This window comes from Microtus pennsylvanicus, chromosome 10 (assembly GCF_037038515.1).
Source record: "Microtus pennsylvanicus isolate mMicPen1 chromosome 10, mMicPen1.hap1, whole genome shotgun sequence".
Lineage (NCBI taxonomy): Eukaryota > Metazoa > Chordata > Mammalia > Rodentia > Cricetidae > Microtus > Microtus pennsylvanicus.
This window is the reverse complement of record NC_134588.1, coordinates 101,035,041-101,053,551: the sequence shown is the minus strand read 5'-3', so window position 1 is coordinate 101,053,551 and position 18,511 is coordinate 101,035,041. Positions and strand designations below refer to the sequence as shown.

General features: G+C 48.6%; 1 protein-coding gene across 1 annotated transcript in view; it reads right to left on the bottom strand.

The window, feature by feature from the left end:
• Capn8 (calpain 8) overlaps positions 1-18,511 on the bottom strand; it is a 75,617-nt gene that overhangs the window by 10,926 nt on the left and 46,180 nt on the right. Inside the window, exons 10-16 of the mRNA XM_075989364.1 lie at positions 16,807-16,982; positions 13,319-13,330; positions 10,495-10,706; positions 9,250-9,286; positions 4,006-4,074; positions 1,871-1,928; positions 390-454 (exon numbers count right to left, since the gene is read on the bottom strand). Of these exons, the coding sequence (XP_075845479.1) occupies positions 390-454; positions 1,871-1,928; positions 4,006-4,074; positions 9,250-9,286; positions 10,495-10,706; positions 13,319-13,330; positions 16,807-16,982 (629 nt within the window). The remainder of the gene's footprint in view (positions 1-389; positions 455-1,870; positions 1,929-4,005; positions 4,075-9,249; positions 9,287-10,494; positions 10,707-13,318; positions 13,331-16,806; positions 16,983-18,511) is intronic.

The window sequence follows — 18,511 nt, the reverse complement described above, 5'->3', positions numbered from 1 at the left end:
AGCTCATACAATGATGAGGGGAGCCAGGGAGGGGCCCTGGTGAGGGTAGAGAGTTGGACAAATTCCAGCAGGTGGGAGCACTGTGCTCAACATAGTGTGGAGGAAGGAGGAAGGCAAAAACCACTTGCTATCTCTAAGTTCCATTGAGGTACTCAACTATGGAATATCTTGGTTTTTTTATGAATAATTGGGAGATAGTCTCAGGTACGGTCAAGACAATTTGCAAAACGATGCATTTTTCTTTAAAACTCAAACACCATTCCTGACATATGATCAGTAAATATGCTTCTTTTCGCAGTTTCTCCCCTCCTCTCCCTCCTTACTGGAAAAAGGTAGAGGAGCCTTTAAAACAGAAAAGAAAAAAAAAAGATGTGACATTTAAAGGATACATCCAGCAGGCTGATCATTTCTCTGCAAGTGTTGATGTTGAATCCATCAAATTTCATGTCTGTTCCTAAATATTTAAAAAGAAAAGAAGGTGGGAGTCGGGGTTGTTTGAAGACAGGTGAGACAAACGATCTAGGCAGCAGGAGACTATCAAAGAGAGTACAGTTTCAATGGAGACGGTTAGAGCATCGTGGGAGGCTCAGGACAGATACCGCCAGCCTCCTGGTAGCCAGGGATATAGTGTTGAGCAGCACTGGCCTTGTGTTTGAACCTCTGAACCTCAGCCCTGCTGCCCACTGATTTATGTTTGTAGCTTTAGTTTTGCCTGCCATCAAATGGAAACGCAATTGGTGATATTGATGCTACTCGCAACCAAGAACTAGTTGAGCATTGTGGTATGGGAAGCAAAACATGCTGAGTTCTTACTAAAACAGCTCTGCTCTGTTACCAGGATATTGGTGTAAGCCCACCTACTCTCCATCCCCACCCCAGCCCCTCCTTGGGTCTCCCTGTCACTATCTGATCCCTGCTTGGCAGATGTTATCATCATCCTCGTTTTATAAACAAGGACCAATAAGCCCAGGAGCTTCTACAGTTTGCTCAAAGTCATTGACCTGTGTAGGGAACAGAACTGGGTTTTAAACATAGGCCACCTGGCTCCCTAGTCACAACACACAGTGGCTCAATGAAGCTGTCGCTGTTAAGCCACAGGAGTCTTGCTGGATCTCCAGACATCCCTGCCCTCTGCCTTCACCTGGGTGCTAAAGACCTTGGAGCCCCTCCTCCTCTCTGCTCTAAGCCGTAGAAGGAGCAAGAGCAGAGCAGAGAACTGAAGGGCTATCCTAAGCTAGGGTAGAGCTCTGAGCCCCAGGACACTGCTCGGGTCCCTGCCTGTCTCTGAGCTAGAGTGAGAGCCCATCACCCAAGCAGACGAAGACTCAACCCTGACCATGCCTGGACCAGAGCAGAAAGTGCCTGGCTCCATGCTGGCTTCAGTGACACTGAGGTTTGAAACAGGATGCACTGCCCTCCTTGGGGAGCAGGTGGACACCTGGGCAGTCCCCAAGGCTAGAAGAAGTCTGAAGCTTTAGGCAACTGAGTATAGACAAGAATGGTCAGAATCGCCCCTCCCAGCTACTTCCCCAAAGAAGCACCATAAAGCGTCTTCAGGCAACATTACATTTGTAGAAGAGTGTCACATAAATCAAGCCCAGCCCAGCTTCCTTGCTCTCAGGACTTACAAATAATTGCATTTGATGTCAAGATTCTTGGTCCTGCCAGGTCTGGGTACTTAAAAGTGTGAGTCTCAGCTCTTCCAATGCCGCCTCCTCCCCAGCCTCACCACAGAGTCGGGATCTCTGAGGCAGCCTGGACCCCTCCCCTACCTGGGGTACTTCTGGCCAATCCCTGCCTGCCCCTTCTCTTAGCCCCACCTCGCACTTCTTTTGGATGCCCATGGACTTTCTGGCTGGGGAGAACTCACGTGTAGAAAACACTCCATTCAGGACCCTCTTGAGCTGATTAGCGCTGATCTCAGAATCCTAGAAAGAGCCCAAATGTGAATTATGTCAGAACCAACAAGCTATTTCATGGTGTCCAATTAATGTCGAGGGCTCCCTCCTCAGGCAGACTCTACGTCCACCCGCCCTTTGATTTTCCAAAGTGTGTGTTATTTAGAAACTCAACCTACCCATCCCCTCTGGTGTCCAACAGCCCGGAAGAGCACAGGAGAGTTAGTGGGGAAAACAGAGAAATGTCCATGGCACAAGCTTGGCACCCGGCTCCACAGAAGGCTGCCAACGCAGCCTCTCGCTGTGTTTCGTGGGACTTGCTTGGTCAGAGGGCAGAGTGTGACATTACTGACAGTGGTAACTAATGGGTACCTCATGCCCGATGTGTGGCTTCATTAAACCTTTAACAAAACTGTATCCATGCTACAGTTAAAGAGCCATGGCTATAGAAACTGCTAATCACTGTGTGTGTACACACACACACACACACACACACACACGTACAACGGCTTGTATCCTCATACCATAACAGCTTGGGGCTCACAGGCACCAAGTGCCAGATTTCCCACACGTGTGGGGGCTGCTATTCCATAGAGGAGCACATTTTCAGGATGGAATTCGGATTCAGGGAATGAAGCAGCCCGGGTGTATTTGGTGTGAACACTGAGCTAGAGAGAAGATACATGTCTCAACACCCAGATAGACCTCAGGTAGGGCAAGGGACAAGGGGCGCAGCAGAAGCAGTGGACTGTGCACTGGGTTCCAACCTAGACAATCGCTCTGGTCCTCCTGTACCCCCCCAACCAGGTCCTGACATTGGAGAGCTGATACCAAAAGTGCACAAAGGTCTCCCTGGGGTGTAGGGTGCTCAGCTCTAGACTGACACCCGGGACCCCTCTGAAAAACCTTTCAGTAGATAAGTTCATTCCTTGACCAGGAATGAAATGGGGCTCTCAGAGACCACTCTGGACCTTGGCTGTGACCTCCATGAGACCTTGTGACCTTGGACTACCTTAACCCTCTGTCACTTTACTAACAGAGGGGGGCATGGTGGCCTGTGTCTTCTCTCCATCGCCCCTCAACGATACAGGCGATGTATTCCGTGGCAGTGCGTGTCAGTGGCCACACAGAGCGCTGCTTGCAGGGTTGCTTTGCTTTGTTGCAAGGGTGTCTGGTATGTTTTGTGTTTTCCCATTCCTCCCTCATCCTCCCCCACTCCCAACAGAGGATTCACCATATATTCCAGGCTGTCCCCAAACTCCTAGCTCCTGCGGGCTTCCAGGCTCAGACTCCCACACTCCTGGAATGACAGACCACTGCACCAGGCTTCCATTCCATTTAAGTCCAGAAAGGCTCTTGGAGCCTCAATGGCAAAAGTGAGGTAGGAAGTATAGCTTTTCCCTTCTTGGGGTCTCTTTAGCACCTTATGACCCATCCAGGATCCCAAACTTCTATGAGGCCAGTGGGGATACACTTGGTCTTGGGTGAGCTCACACTTATGACTGCTAAATGACTAGAACCAAAAATGGACCCTGGGCAGCAGGACAGGGGGAGAAGGAACAGGGGAGCAGGGACAGCTGTGCATACCCTAACCACAATCATATTCATACACACACCAGAGACAGGCTTAGATCCCACAGCACCACTGGTCTCCAGTGGGCAGGGCTGTGTCTCCACTCCCAGAGCAGGTTAACTGAGTAGGCTCCTACTGAGGCTGGGCAATTCCACCTCCGAAGGCTATCGATTTAAAGAGGTCGTGCTGCCCTGGCTTTCCAGTCAGAGGCCCAATCTGACAGGACCAATTTACAAACTGAAAGGCTTTTGGCGAGACCCGGAGATTGGGCTTTTCTATTTTCTCAAGTCAGTCAACGCAGGAAGAAAAGTGGCCTCTGAACAATAGTTACCCTGTCTCTCCCAAAAACACAGGAAAAGCCTGCCAGCTTGAGACAGGGTGAGGTGACACATGATAGGCACAGGCTGGAACCCCAGAGTCTGCAGCTCCGCCATCTGTGCTCCGGCAGCCCCCCGGGGGGGGGGGGGGGAGTGCAGACAAGTTTGACCGGAGCCTGCTCCTGCCCAGCGCACAAGGCACCTGCCCTCCACGCACCTTGCCTGCGAACTCCTCAAACAGGCTCCGAAAGTGTTCATCTTCTCTATCCATGTCCAACGGATGTGGCTGGAAAGGACGACAGTGATGAAGTTAAAACAGGAGCTGTGGGGTGAAACACGGAGAATCCCAGGCCACCATTAGCCATTTAGCATCTACTGTGAGACTGGGCTGGGGCCAGGCTTCCCGCTAAGTGGGGACGCTAAGTGGGGACGTGCGGTAGTGTGAAAAATGTCGCCCACAGTCTCAGGCATTTGCACCCTTGTTTCCTAGTTGGTGGGGCTGCCTGGGGAGGCTTAGGAGGTGTGGCCTTGCTGGAGGTGGGCTTTGGGATTAAAAGCCTCCTTCTGCTTGCTGTTTGCCCTTTCTGATTTGACTTGCCTTTGGAGAGGTGAGCTCTCAGCTTCCTATTCCTGCTGGCGTGGCTTCTGTTTGCTGCTATGCCTGCCTGCTGGGATGGACACTTATTCCTCTGGAACAATAAGCCCAGATAAACTCTTACAAAAGTTGCCTTGGGTGCAGTGTCCTCTGATAGCCACAGATAAGTCATGAATACAGGTGGGTGGTAAGGAAGGGAACCACCCAGAGGGTTGGCAGTCCAGCAGGTTGCCATGCCTGATCCAGAGCTCCTCGCTGAGTCTACAACCCCTGAATCTCTTCTTTGAAGACTTATTTTAATGCTAACTATCTATATGTATGGGGAGGGGCATGTGTCTGTGGGTGAGTGTAGGTGCCCAGAGACGCCAGAGGCATTAGAGCCCCAGAAGCTGGAGTTACAGGCAGTTGTGTGCTATTCTGCCCGGGCGCTGGGAACCACACTTATGTCCTCTGCAAGAGGAGTATACACTCTTAACTGTTGAACCATCTCTCCAAACCCCTAAGCCTTGAATTTCGGGTTTCAACCCTGAATCACTTTCAGAGAACAACAAAAACAGACACAAGGAAATCTCAGGCTGGGTCTGGAGACTATCTAAGGATTTTGCCAACAACCTCATAGGAATCTGAACTCCAGAAATCATATGAAAAGTGTGAAGCTGTTTATATGTGTTTTTTGCAGAGTCATAAAAAAAAGAAGAAAAAGTCTAAAATGGAGTTAAGACCACAACCTAGTAGATACAACAGAACCAGAAGCCAGAAGACTAGGCTCCAAATACAGACGGGCTGCTTGCTGGAACCTATCTCTGCAGACAAGCGCTCACTTCCCAATGCTAATATCAAACTACCCAGGACTGATACAAAGTGTCACCTACGTAGGACTGTTACATAGTGTCATCTTGAAAATGAAATGAGAGCTAATGCGTGTCAGTCCTTTGAAAATCACCAGGCATTCTATGGTGCCTTTGACAGAATGCTTTCCAAAGTATCCCTGACTGTCATCACCAAACAGAACGGAAAAGCCGAAGCTTCCCAGACAGCCTGAAGAGTCTCCAGAAACCATGTTGATTTCTTCCAAAGCCACTAGAATAAGTACACAAGGCCCAAGATAGCCTGATGATGCTACAGTCATAAGTTACAGTGGCGGGAATGATGTCGTCCTTACCTACTGCCTGCGACTTAGTGTGGCCACGCTGTGAGGTCATCTCATTACTATACACTTTTCACAGATGGGGAAACGGAGGTTTAGAGAGCTAAGGAACATCACAGAAAGATAGTAAGAGCCAGAGGTCGGGGAGGATGGCTGCAAAGTGGTGTCTCCTAGACATGAGAAGGCTGATAGACTCATGAACTCACGATAGCTGTGATCTCACTACACAGCCCTGCACAACATGCCAGTGTGGGTAGGTGAGGTGTGTGAGATTCTACCCCTAACTGAGAAGGTTTTGGCAGGTGATGGATGCTGATAGAGGGAAGGTCAGTTTTCTTCAGCCGTGGGGCCATGGTAGATTGTCCATGCGCCAACAAGTGGCCTGACTCCCATTTATGGTCAGCACTGATCATGTTCAGTGGATTATGAAGCAGGGGAAGGAGAAGAAAGAAATAAAGATGAAGTTGTGGGGAGTTGGAGAGGAGAAGTGGGGTATATATTATCTAAATACATTGCTAAAGAATATAGAATTAAAACACAAAAATAAACAGCTAAGTGACAGGAGACAAGATTACACTGTGATTTAATATAATGATAGAACCAAGATCCAAATGTCCTTCTCTGCTGTCCTCTAGAGTAACAACCAGAGACTGCTCAAAGAATTAACAAACCAACACTTGGAGATCTGTACAGTAAAAAAACACCCATTCTGGTAGGCCATGAGATTTCCTGTCTCCCAAATCTTATTCCCTCAGCCTTTGTGGCTCTACCGCAAGGCTGCCGATGCTAGCATCACCCACACATCCTATTCTCTCAGCCTCCATGGCTCTAACATGAGGTTACTGATGCTACCATCACCCACAAGATGCAAAAACTAAAAGCCACACACACAGTTTCTTTTATAAGGAAAAGGTGACAGTTTCACACATATGATTTAAAGTGGTTTTACAGGAGAGAAAGTCGCTATATTGTTCATGTACTTTAAAGTCTAGTGGCGAGCCCATAAATTCTAGATGGAGCATAATATTCTATTATTCTGGGGAGAAAAGGTATGAAATTGCATTTTAAAGGGCAGAGCCCAGTGAGGCAGTGCGCCCTCAAATCCCAGTCTCCGAGAGACAAAGGCAAGAGGAACAGGAGCTCAAGGCCAGCCTGTGCTCCATAGCAAGACCACTCCTCAGGCACATACATGACAATCTAGTGCACACATATGGACAGATGGTGTCTGTATCAAACAGTCTGCCAATGAGGGGACCCATACGCTGGATGTGGGACTGTTGGGACACACATAATGGGAGGGTGTGTTTGTACAACGACAAAGAGCTTCAGAATTGTTCATCCATTATCTGGGGCAAACTGGAGGCTGCCCTGGGTCTGTGAGCAAATACAGTGAGCGTTGAACGAGATTTTGCAGTGTCTCAAACAATGTGTTGCCCGAGGAGTGTCTACTCTCCTGGCAGACGTGTGTAGAAACATTTGGTAACAATAGGACAAGGAAGGAGTCTCGTGACTAACCTGAGTGCTGATACCCTCTTAGCAGGCCTGCTCAACGGCACACATCTGAACATCGAGAGTGGCTGGTTCACAAGGCAGCCAAGCCCTTTGCTTGTCTATCTAACTGTCCATGGCTTCGAGGCTCTTTCTATCTCCTGTAAAGTCCTGAGTCTAACGAAGACATTACCACTGCCGTGTGTACACAGGCGGGCATGGTCTGTGTATATTCTGTGTATGTGTGTGGCATAAGTCTTGTTATTGTGCTTTATACATGCATGGGATGTGTAGCGTTATGATGAAGTGTATAATATACATACATGGTATGTGTATGTGCAAGTATGGTAGGTATATGGGAGTCAATATGTGGGGTGTATAATATACATACATGGTATGTGTATGTGCAAGTATGCAGTCTGTATGGTAGGTATATGGGAGTCAATATGTGGGATATGATGTTTTTGATAAGCATTGTGGTATATATTATGTGTGTGATGTGTATATAGCATGCATGTATGGTATATGTATGTGGTGATTATGTGGTTGTGTGGTATAGGGTATGCATGTGTGTGGTGTGTATATAGTAGCATATGTGGTATATTTTATGGTGAGGATGTAGTGAAGTATGGTAATTATGTGTATACAGTATGTGCATTAAGTCATGTGTATGTGGTGTGCTATGTATATGTTGGGACAGAGGTGGCCACAAAGAGAAAGAGAATCAAAGATTCTGTGAACTAGAATATGCTGGAAGTCCCAGGACTTAGAATCCCAGAATCCCTCGCATGGTTCCATTGCCATGTTCTGGAAACCACAGAAGGCTCTCTGTCTGAAGGCTAGCACTTTCCCAAGCTACAAGCCAAATGTAGCAGCCTGTGAAGGAATGTGTCATCAGATCCCAGGATGCCAAGGCAGACCCATAGCTGAAAGGGACTTTGTCTTAGTTGAGGCTCCAGAAAACCCTAAGACATGGAGATGGAGACAGAGAGCCCCAGTGATAGCCAGAACTGAGCCCCTGCCAGCCTGGTTCAGTTAACAGAAACCAAAACAGACTTGTAGATTCTGTACTATCTACCATGACATGCTGTGTCTCCTCCAGTGTCCCTGTGTCCCACAGTGAGCATGGTAAGACCCAGGAGTGATGAAGCTGAGCTCCCGTCTGCAGCTAGTGCACAGTTGCTGAGACCCAAGCCCAGGATGGGCCTAGTGGTTCGGGGAGAAGGTTAACAAGTGGGCTGCCGACCTGAGGAGCAGTCACATCGGATAAACTAACTGTAGGAAGATGAGGCAGGTGACGGCATTTCCTGCCAGATAAACTCATCCCCAAGCCCCAGGCAGGTGGATCCTCAGGTGGGATGTAGAAACGCCAGCTTACACGGTTGATTAGTCCCAATAATAGAACACGTCTATCCCACTGCCGTCCATTCCAGGACAGCAGGCTCAGCCACTAGAGGGCACTTTGAGTAGCAGCTGCATACAGCTGTTCATTTGGGTGAAGAGCAGAGGGATGGAGCTGGACCTGTGTCAGGTAAAGACATTCCCTCACCCCTGGGTCCTTCCCATGAAGCAGAAAGATATCACACACACTCACACACACACACCCCACATACATACACACATGTCCACGTGTGTATGTGTGTGTGTGTGTGTGTGTGTGTGTGTGTGTGTGTAGACTAGTGAACAGATGCTCGTGTCATTTCTTAGACACTATAGTACTATGTCCCAGAGAAACAAAGTGTTACTAATCTCAATATATAAAAAACTCCATTAAATTAATAAGAAACTTGATTGTCTGCTACACAGTAGTGTGAGAGCTTGGCATAACTGGATTGCACACTGCTGTGGAATAATCTTTTTGTACACTATGAAGACAGGTCTTTGCCAAGGAGCCTTCTGATTGGTTTAATTAAAAGCTGAATGGCCAATAGCTAGGCAGGAAGAGTTTAGCCGGAACTCCCTGGAGAGAGAGGAACTGGGTGGGGGGAGATTGAATCTAGGCACATGTGAGAGACACCAGCGAGACATGGAGAGAGTCAGACATACAGAATGAAGGAGAGGTAAAAAGCTACATGGCAGAACATAAATTAGTAGATTAATGGGTTTGTTTAAGTTATAAGAGTTAGTGGGCCAGGCCTAAGCTAAGGCCAAGCCTTCATAATTAATACTAAGTCTCTGCATCATTCTTTGGGGCTGGTGGTCCCTATGAGAAAGTACTCTTGACAACATACCTCGTGTGGGTTTCCAGCCACAGCATCCCCAATTTCTCTGAAATTCAGACAGAAGTGAATTAAACATGAAAAGGCAAGTTTAGCCAATGGCTGGGTTCTTTCAGAGGGAATTTTCTCTAATGGGAAGTTGATTTCACACCCAGGATTTTCAGTTCCTGCTTTAAAACACAACTGTGTAGCTGAACCCCTAAAAGGAATCCTCCCCCTTTACTGCCCCAACCATGACCTGCCCTGAAGTTTCCACCAGAGATGAGGATCTCTGCTCCCTGGTGAATTCTAGAATGCTGAGCGTGGTGAGTCCTGAGACACTCCCCATCTCACCCCAGGGGCTCCGCTCTCTCTTCTGAAACCTCATGGCCACCATGTCCTCTGCTGGCCTCATGGAGAATGTGAAGTATGGGGGTGGGTACATGACAGGGGGGTAGGCAGTGTGTATGTTTTGTGCATTAGGATTTGCAGTGTGGTATGTGTTTGGTGCACGTGGTATGTTGTACATGGAATATGTATATAATTTCTGGATGTCTATGAGAATATTCTGTGTGTGATGTATGTGTAATGAGTATGTGTGATGTGTGTGTGAGAGAGTAATGTATTCGTGGTATACATACATATTGCATGGTATTGAAGTATACGGTATGTATTATGTATGTAGTGTGTGTATGTGTGCATGTCACATGTTGTGTGTGTATATGATATGGTATGAATAATATATGTATGTTTTGTATGTTATGTTTATGATGCATGTGTTGTGTGTACACGTGATATACACAGCGTGCACGCTATACAAGTGTATATGTTTCCCTATAGTGTGTATATGGTGTAGTATACATATATAAGGAGGGGATGCATAGATGGTACATATGTTGTATATATGTCTAGTGTATATATAGTATGTGGGTTTCATGTAATGTATGTAACTAGTGTGTATCTATATGGTGTGTATACTGAGTATGTGTTACTGTGTGCACATTCCTGCCCCAGATCTCATCAGCTCTGCCAGGCAGTAGGACAGCTGGTCAATAGGCTGTTGATGATGCCCTGTCTCCCCAGCCCTGACTTTTCTGATGAAGAAATTCCTAGTGAAGTGGAGGTAACAGGAGACACACATAGGGTAGGCCACTGGGTGTCCTTCTTTCCAAACATCCTCTAGATACAGGGGCAGGTGCCTCAGCAATGGGTGCCCCCCAAGGCTGCACTCCCACCTGTGGCCTCATTCAGAAAACATCCCCCACAAAGTAGACGCACAGGGCCTGGGCCTTCTTCTCTGAGAACACCCTCAAGCAGAAGTCACCGTCCTTGAAGGGCTCGAAGGTAGATGGCACCACCAGGTACTGTCCTGGGGGCAGCCGGACCCGGCTGGATACTTCACGCAGGTTCATGTAGGTGCTGGAGCGGGCAGAGGGCTGGTGGCTCTGGAAGAAGTCCTGGCCCAGGTGAGCATCCGTGTGTCTCTCCAGCTGCACAGAGCAACGGACAGAGTCAGTTTGTCCTTGGAGTTCAGCCCATCCTGTTGAATTAGGGATTTCCCCTTGCACCTAGTGTGTAAGAATCGGAAGGCTCAGTCCAGTCACAAGCCAGCTCACTGTATCTCAACCATCAGGTGGATTGGGGTGCCTCCTGGGTGCCAAGCCTTAACCGTGACCTTGACCAGCCCCTCTGCCCTCTAGTTCTCCCCAGTTAAATGAAGGGTAAAGCTTGGGGTGTCTAGTGTGGCCTTTGTATATCTCGCTTCATGATTCCAGCAACCAGACTCTGCAGCTGTCTCTGTGAGAGCAGCATTGACCCTGAGTCCAGTTCAAGGCTGAAGAAGGAAATTTTAACCCTGGTCCCAAGGGAAGTGCCCTGGACGGCAACTAAAGCGACCGAGCTCTGAAGAAGACAGACAGAGGAGGCAGCTATCCAAGCCTGGTTCCGGGTCCCTCCTGGCCTCCTGGGGATCAGGACTCTTCCTCAGGGAGGGCAAGATACTCCCATAACTCTGTTGCGAAGAAGTGTGGGAGGACGCTGCCAGGGTGTGACACGGGCTAATTACTGACTGCAGACTGCTCCAAAAACACAGGTGCCAACGTTGTTAGCGCTGTAATTGAGCCTCCCCGGAGCCCCGTGTCTCTACCATCAATCTTTCCACGATACCCACGACAGAGGCAGGTGCATGCAAGCTGCAGGAGCCAAAACACCCACCCTGGAGTGGCCAGTGTCCATGCATGGCCACAAGTTCTGAATCTCAGTTCTGCTGACCAGGGGAGAAAAGTAGGACCCCTTGTTGTGCCCACCACCCCATCATTGTCCTGGCTGGGATGCCTCAGGGATCCTTCCAGGTGGCAGTTAGGACAGCTGCAATGCTTGGAATTCTCTCTGAAAATGTATACACCCTGGCATAAGCATGCTGGGGCATCAGCCGGGCCACAGCCAACATCTAAGGGTAACAAGTTGAATATCGTTCTTGGTATCCCTGATGGAAAGAAATGAAGGAGGAAAGAGTCCCATGGGAGAAGGTACTGTCAGTGAAGACAAGCAGCCAACTGACATCTGGGCTTGGCTGGGGAAGGGCAAACAATTTCTGGAAGAATACAGAATCCAAAGAATCCCTGTTTAGGAAGCTTTAGTCGAGTGGGACCTGGAGTCACTGAGGTAAGAACTGGGTTTTTTCTGTGCTGTCAGAGACCCCATCCAATTATGTGTCCGGGGGTCTCCAACTTTCACATCTTCCCCTGACATAACTCAATGACTATGATGGTATTGGAATCAAACGGGCTCAACCGAGGCTGGTTCTTGAAGTATGAGGCTAAAGTCAGCAGGTGAACCCTGCAGGATGGGGTGTGTGCAAAGAGTTAGGCTCACCCCAGACCCATAGAGCTGGATGCTATAGATATGAGGCCCAATGGTTCGTGATGTAACAATTCCTCCAGAGATCCCGAGGCAAGTTCAAGTTTGACCAGAAACTCTGACACTTGCAAATCACAGGATCTGTATCAAGGGTACAGTGGATGCTCTTGGGGAAAGTTCTCGCACTCATACATAGGACCCCACACTCATATCGATGGATCATCTCTGCTGGGACATGCCATGAACCGCACTTAACTCAGGTTTGGTTTGGATGATTTTCCAGTATGAGCATAGTGCACCGAACCACACACCCTGTCTGTCCCTTCCACAATAAATAGCTTGCATTTGTGACCCAAGGGCACGAAAGACCAGTAGCCTGCCATCTGGGAACACAGCCTGGGCCTCGCTACATACACCCTGGTCAAGCTGAGAGCCCGCGAGAGGGAAAAAGCCAGCAGCCTGTCACAGGCTACTGCATGATCAGTGCAATTGACTCCAGGTCAAAACCCAGTCATGGCTCCTCACTGGAGTCGAGGGACTGTTTATAACCTCCGATGCCTGTATTCTCCTGACCCCAGGATGCTGCTATAACCTGCTGGGATGTAGCCTGTACACTGAGATTTTTTTTAGACTTTCGAGGCTGCAGCAGAGATGACCCTGGGCCAGCACACTCTGAATCCTTCCTTTGTGCTGACTGTGTTCTCCTGTGGGGCCATGCAGGTATGTTTCCAATATGCCCTAGGTGTCTCCAGAGTGCTCAGGGTGCTTCCGGGCTCCCACCTTCAGCACGCTGAGGTGGGTGGTACCGGTGAACAAGGCTCAGGAGGTCAGAGGGAACCTCAGACCATAAGGATACTACTAATAGGATCCTCTAAGCCGGGTGTGAGTTACTGAGGAGCATAGGACAAGCCAGAGCAGAGGGTGAAGTTGGCACTTCCCTTTCTAATCAGACACCAGAGCACTTGTTCCTGTAGCCAGACAAGAAGGTCCCTACAGTATGCAGTAATGGCCTTATTCAGACCAAACCACAATTCGTATGGGGGCAAGGCTCACTCCTGTTCCCTTCCCAAAGGTCTGACAGGTGGGGCTTGCACTTGTTTTCACTGGCTCTCAGGACTACCAGCTCACCAGATCAAAAGAGTATCCACGGGAGAGCCTGTCTCCATTGCAGGATGGAGCCAAAGGCGGGCATGCCCTTGCTTACCCAGTGGAGACCACCTCTGTCCAGGCCATACTCACGTACCTCCTTGGGAATCTGCAGGGAAAGACAAGAGCAAGTCACCTGGGAGCTCTTCAGACACTTTGCGGACAGAGACGACAGCACACAGGGAGGAAGTTGGAGAAAAAAATGGAAGTGCGGTGTGCATTTCGGAACTGGAAAGTGATGGGGGCGGGGGGTTTCAAGGCCTTGTGCTGATGGCTGAGTCCTAGAAGTCCGGGGCTGGGGAAGCCCCTACCTTTTACTTTGTGTAATCTACCCAGATCTCCCAAATGCTTCAAACGTAATAATGTTTGCACTTAAATTGGATCCAAGTTCTTCCCACCCTGGGCCTGGCAGATCACGGATTTGGCTGGAAGAAAATTCCACTCAACCTAAGTCACAATTGAAACTGTCTTCAGCCATCGTGACCCACACTGGGCCTATAGGAGATTCCGCCAATGTTTTTAAATTGGAAGGAAAGGGGCTTCTTCCTTTACGCCGGCGATGTCTGGGCAGTGTAGAAGCTAGTCAAGGAGGATGTCACTAAGGTTGGAGAAAGGGATGTGGTAGCCTGACTCCCTCAGCCCCAGCAACCTTCCTCCCCGCCCCTTGCTTTGATTAAGGGAGATAGTGAATTCTTTGTCACTGGCTGGGCTGCAGCTCTCTCCTCAGGCACAACTGTGGAGAAGAGCAGTCAGACCCAGAAGGGGAGCCCTGCTAAGCTCAGTGTTCCTGTGTCAGGCTAGAAAAGAGAACTCCAGCCCTCCTGTGTTCTCCCTCCCCCGCCCCTACGACACAGGCTGTTTGAACCAGAAGAGCATCCTGGCAGCTTAGGCCCATTGTGCGACTGCCTTCCACGCTGAGGGGAAGTGAGGTCTGGCTGGCACTTTCTCAGCAGCGCTAGGGCAGTCAAGGGGCATGAGATCTCCTCTCATTTGGAGTTTGAAACACAATCAGCCCCGCAGAGGCCTCCCGCCCATCAGGAGCTCCCGTAATTACTTTGATCAGCTTCCCCTCAACGACCTGGACACTTCTGACAATATGCTCTGAGTCCACCTGGCTCTGAGTCTCCTGGGCCAGACCAGAAAAGCCACTGCCCACAGAGACTGGAAGGGCAGCCATCTGTGAAATGCAAGATTCTGCGTGGGTGGCAGAAAGTGGGCCCTTTAGCCTTCAGGGGTGCCTGGCAGCTTCTCAACTGGTAAGTTTTCAAGCTCAGGTTAGCGTCCAGTTTTAGACGGCATCAGCCAGAGAAGGGAGACACAGCAGGGATGGAAATATGATATCCCTGCAGCCCAGCTATTTCCCACAGCCCAGATACTCCCCTCACCCAGGCTGCTCCCCTTACTCCAGCTGTTCCATCCATCTCCATCCAGCTCCATCCTCGATTTGACTTTAAAATTGTGTGACCAATCTGTTCAGAGAGTGCAAGCTCTAAATTATATGTCCCCGATGACAAGAAGGGGGACCACAGATCACACACCCTGGAGTAGTTTATAAACAGCTATAATTCGATACATGAAACTGACATGTTGTGTGTGTTATTTATTGGTACAAACATCATAGCAGACACAGTTATCGAGAAAGGATGTTTTGTTGATCTGGCACAATGAAGGAGGCCTGACGGATGAAGCACTGGCCACCGTCCCTGAGTGGCTCACCCTGTAGCCACCCCTGCCAACTGTCGAGTCTCTGAAACACTCGCTAGGTTTTAAACCCTGAGAGAGTACATGGCGTGCCTTCAGGCTAGACTGTTCTCACTTCTTCGCCTTTGAAATCTAGGTTATCTTTGCAGACCTGATTAAAGTCTCGGCCAGCGTGAAGCTGAGGAGCCCAGGCTGCTGTGGTTGTACCACCATCACACATGCCTCCTGCCCTGTCATCGGCCTCCCATTAGTGACTGGGAGCACCCAGAGGACAGGACCGGTGTGCTAGTACTCAGCATCCCCCACTTCTAGCTCTGCACATGGCGCGGAGTAGATGGTTAGGCAAGTATGTTGTGTTGGGATGCACGCAGGGCTATTATGTCTGGAAGCAGTGAGGGTGGGCTTGCAGTATTTGTGCCTAGACAGGGCTGGAAGAGCTAAGTTGGAGTAAAATGGAGCTTAGTTACTGTCAGTTCTTTTCTCTGGCCATTAAGTAGCAATTCTTTTCTAAACCCCATTCTTCCAATTACACACACACACACACACACACATACACGCTTGCACATACACACGCATACATGCACACTTGCATATACTTTGTTAGTGTTAATTGTCAACTTGATAGAATCTAGAATCACTTGGAAGATAAGCCTGCCAGCTTGTGTACTATTGTTAATTTACATATGAAGACTCGCCTACTGTGGGTGGCACCATTCCCTAGCTAGGGTCTTGGCATAGGTGAGTGCAGAAAGGGAACTAAGCAGTGTATGGTCACTGCTCTCCTCTGTTTGCAGACATAAAACGGCCGGTTGCTTCAAGTTCCTGCTTCCCCTGACTTCCTGCCATGGTGAACTGTGCATTGATCTGTAAGCTAAAATAAACCCTTCCCTGGGTTGTTTTTGTCAGGATATATTCACACACACTCACACACGCACACACACACACACACACACACACACCTGAAACCCTAAGTTTAAGAATATGATAAAGGGAGCTGGAGGAAGAATGTATGGACTTGGCAACTGAATTTTTCCTTGTTACAAAATTTATTACAATACTTCTTATTATAATGCTTATTTTATATGCATTAATTTACAATGAGATGTTGGGCCTCCCAGCGGCCCTGGGTCTTCCTGATTAGAATTGTATTTTTAACCAAGAAATTCACTTGTAATAAAAACCATACCGAAAAGCTAAAATCTGACTCCCTGTGGGATACATTGTATGGAGTCTCTCTGGGTAAAGAAGTAGCATGGTTCTAGCTCAATTGTCAAGTTATGAAGACTCGATTTTCTGTATCGGGGAGACAATGTCCACAGAAGGGTAGTCACTGGAGAAGGCTGGAATCATGAACCAGGGACTGAAGTCTGAGACAAGGACCAGCTGTGTTCCTCAATCCAGAGACTCCGGAACCAAAAATGGCTGTGTGACTCCTCTTACCCAGGCCGGTGCCTTATGTGTTCCAAATGACCTCCTATGGTAGGCAGAAGGGACTGTGGACATTTGACTTTTGTAGCCAGCCACATTCTCCCACTCTGAAATGCATTTTATTGCCCAAATGTTTTTCACCCTCACGTTCTGGGCTTCTGTCCCCTGAGACACCTCTTCTTGGAAAAGAGTCTAATTTGCATCGAGTTCTCACTGACAGGCAAAGTGTAATGAATTGCGCATCTGAGTGTTAGCAGCAGAAATTCCAGCCATAGGGATGAGTCTTTAACTATGGAATCCAAGCATCAATAAGAGTTCTAGGGAAGTAAGGAAGCAAGGACAACATCTTATATAAGGATATTTGGGCAATAGGAAAGATGAACGCCAATCACTGACTGAAACATCCCAATCGAAGACACCAGTATACCGCAACAGAGGAGTCTGATTCAGTTGTACCTGGTAGACAGCGTAGCCTATGCTGAGCATGCCCTGGCCAATCCTCTTCTGTCGTCTGCGATTCTTCTGCATCAGACCCAGCAGCACTGTACAGCAGGGGTCACTGGTGCCCTCCTCCTGGTCCTCATCCACCTCATCCAAATGGATTTTGAACTGGGGGTTGGTCCAGTAAGTGCCTGGCAGTCATCCAGTGGCAGTGGTCCAACAGGGGTGAGAGGATGAAGAAGGGAAATTTTAAGAAAGGAAAGCTTCTCCATCATCCCCATAAAAGGCTAACACTGGTAAGTTAGACTGCCTGGCGTAGAAGAACGGGAGAGCCGTCCTCCCACCTCCCTGCCCTGCCCCATAGGTAGATACTTAGAATGTCTGTCTTGTCTGCTTGATCATCCAGTAGCCTAGAGCCGTGGTGAAATCTGAGATCCTGCCATCCCAGGCTGCTCTGAACTGCACCAGAAAGCAATATCTTGCCTTCCTGGAAGCCTTTCATTTCTTCCTGCTCTTACCTGAAGACTCCACCTGGAGAAGCTCCTTAGGGAAAAGCGTATCTCTGAGACAGATGACAGCAGAGTCCCAGAAGAACCAAGGAGGCCTCTGCCTGATACCTAGAAAGCCACTTGACCGTCATGTGCTCCTCCAAGCCCAGAAGTCCTAGCTTCGGGTTTTAACCCCATGAGGCCCTGAGACACAGCCTCTATCCCTCAGCCCAAGGGCCCATCCATGATGTCAAGTGTTACAGCCTACTGATGAGACACATCATTCAATAGTGTAAGAGAACTCACAATGTCATTAAGCATTCCTGCCGCACCACCTATGAATACTTAAACAGATGCCTTTTGAGTTGGGGAGATGACTCAGTGGGTAAGGGGCTTGCTGCACAAGCAAGAGGACCTGAGTTCAGATGTCAAAATGTCAGTCATGGCTATGCATGTGTGTTGGGGGATATTTGATCACACTGTGAACCCCAAGTTTGCATTTGTGCTGATTAAATAAAACTAACCTTGGGTCCGAGGGCTGAGTTAGCAGCTAGTTGACAGAAAGTAATCATAGAACATCAAAGACTAACTGGGAGAGGTAGAGAGTCACAGGAAGTAGTAAGGTGGGACTCGAGTGGCACAGCCTTTTTAGGTTTGGTGAAATGGAAGCATGGGTCTTCCATGGACGCCAGCCAGGAGAAAGTTGTTACTTAGTCTCTCTGAGCTAGCAGATTTTCACCCCAGCCTTTGAATCTTGAGTATTATTCATAATTAGAATGATAGAGATTTAGTCAAAGCGACCTTTAGTGGCAGCGACAGGGCCAGTGCCTGTGGGAGCAGAATTCTTGCCAGGCTGTGGCCTGAGCTGCCTGGCTGCTGTTAGAGAAACAGTTCGATAGCTACAGCATTGCAGCTGCTGACTGAGTCTGCAGTAGATTACGGTACAGTCACTGTGCTGAAGTTAAAACAACATTTGGTGCTATCTAGGGTCTGAGGAAACTGGAAGAAAAAGACACGACTTCCTAGTAGTCTTGTAGCATACAGAGGCACAGCTTTGCTGTACAGAGAGCACTTGAGCAACCAGCACATCAAATAGACACAATAAGCTAAGAAAAACACCTGACACAGTGCAGGCACCAAGATCTGGGGCACGTAAATGCAGCTTCTAGTTAAATGCAGCTCTTGGCCATGCCCACAGGGCATAAAGCTCATACAACTATTAACCTCAAATA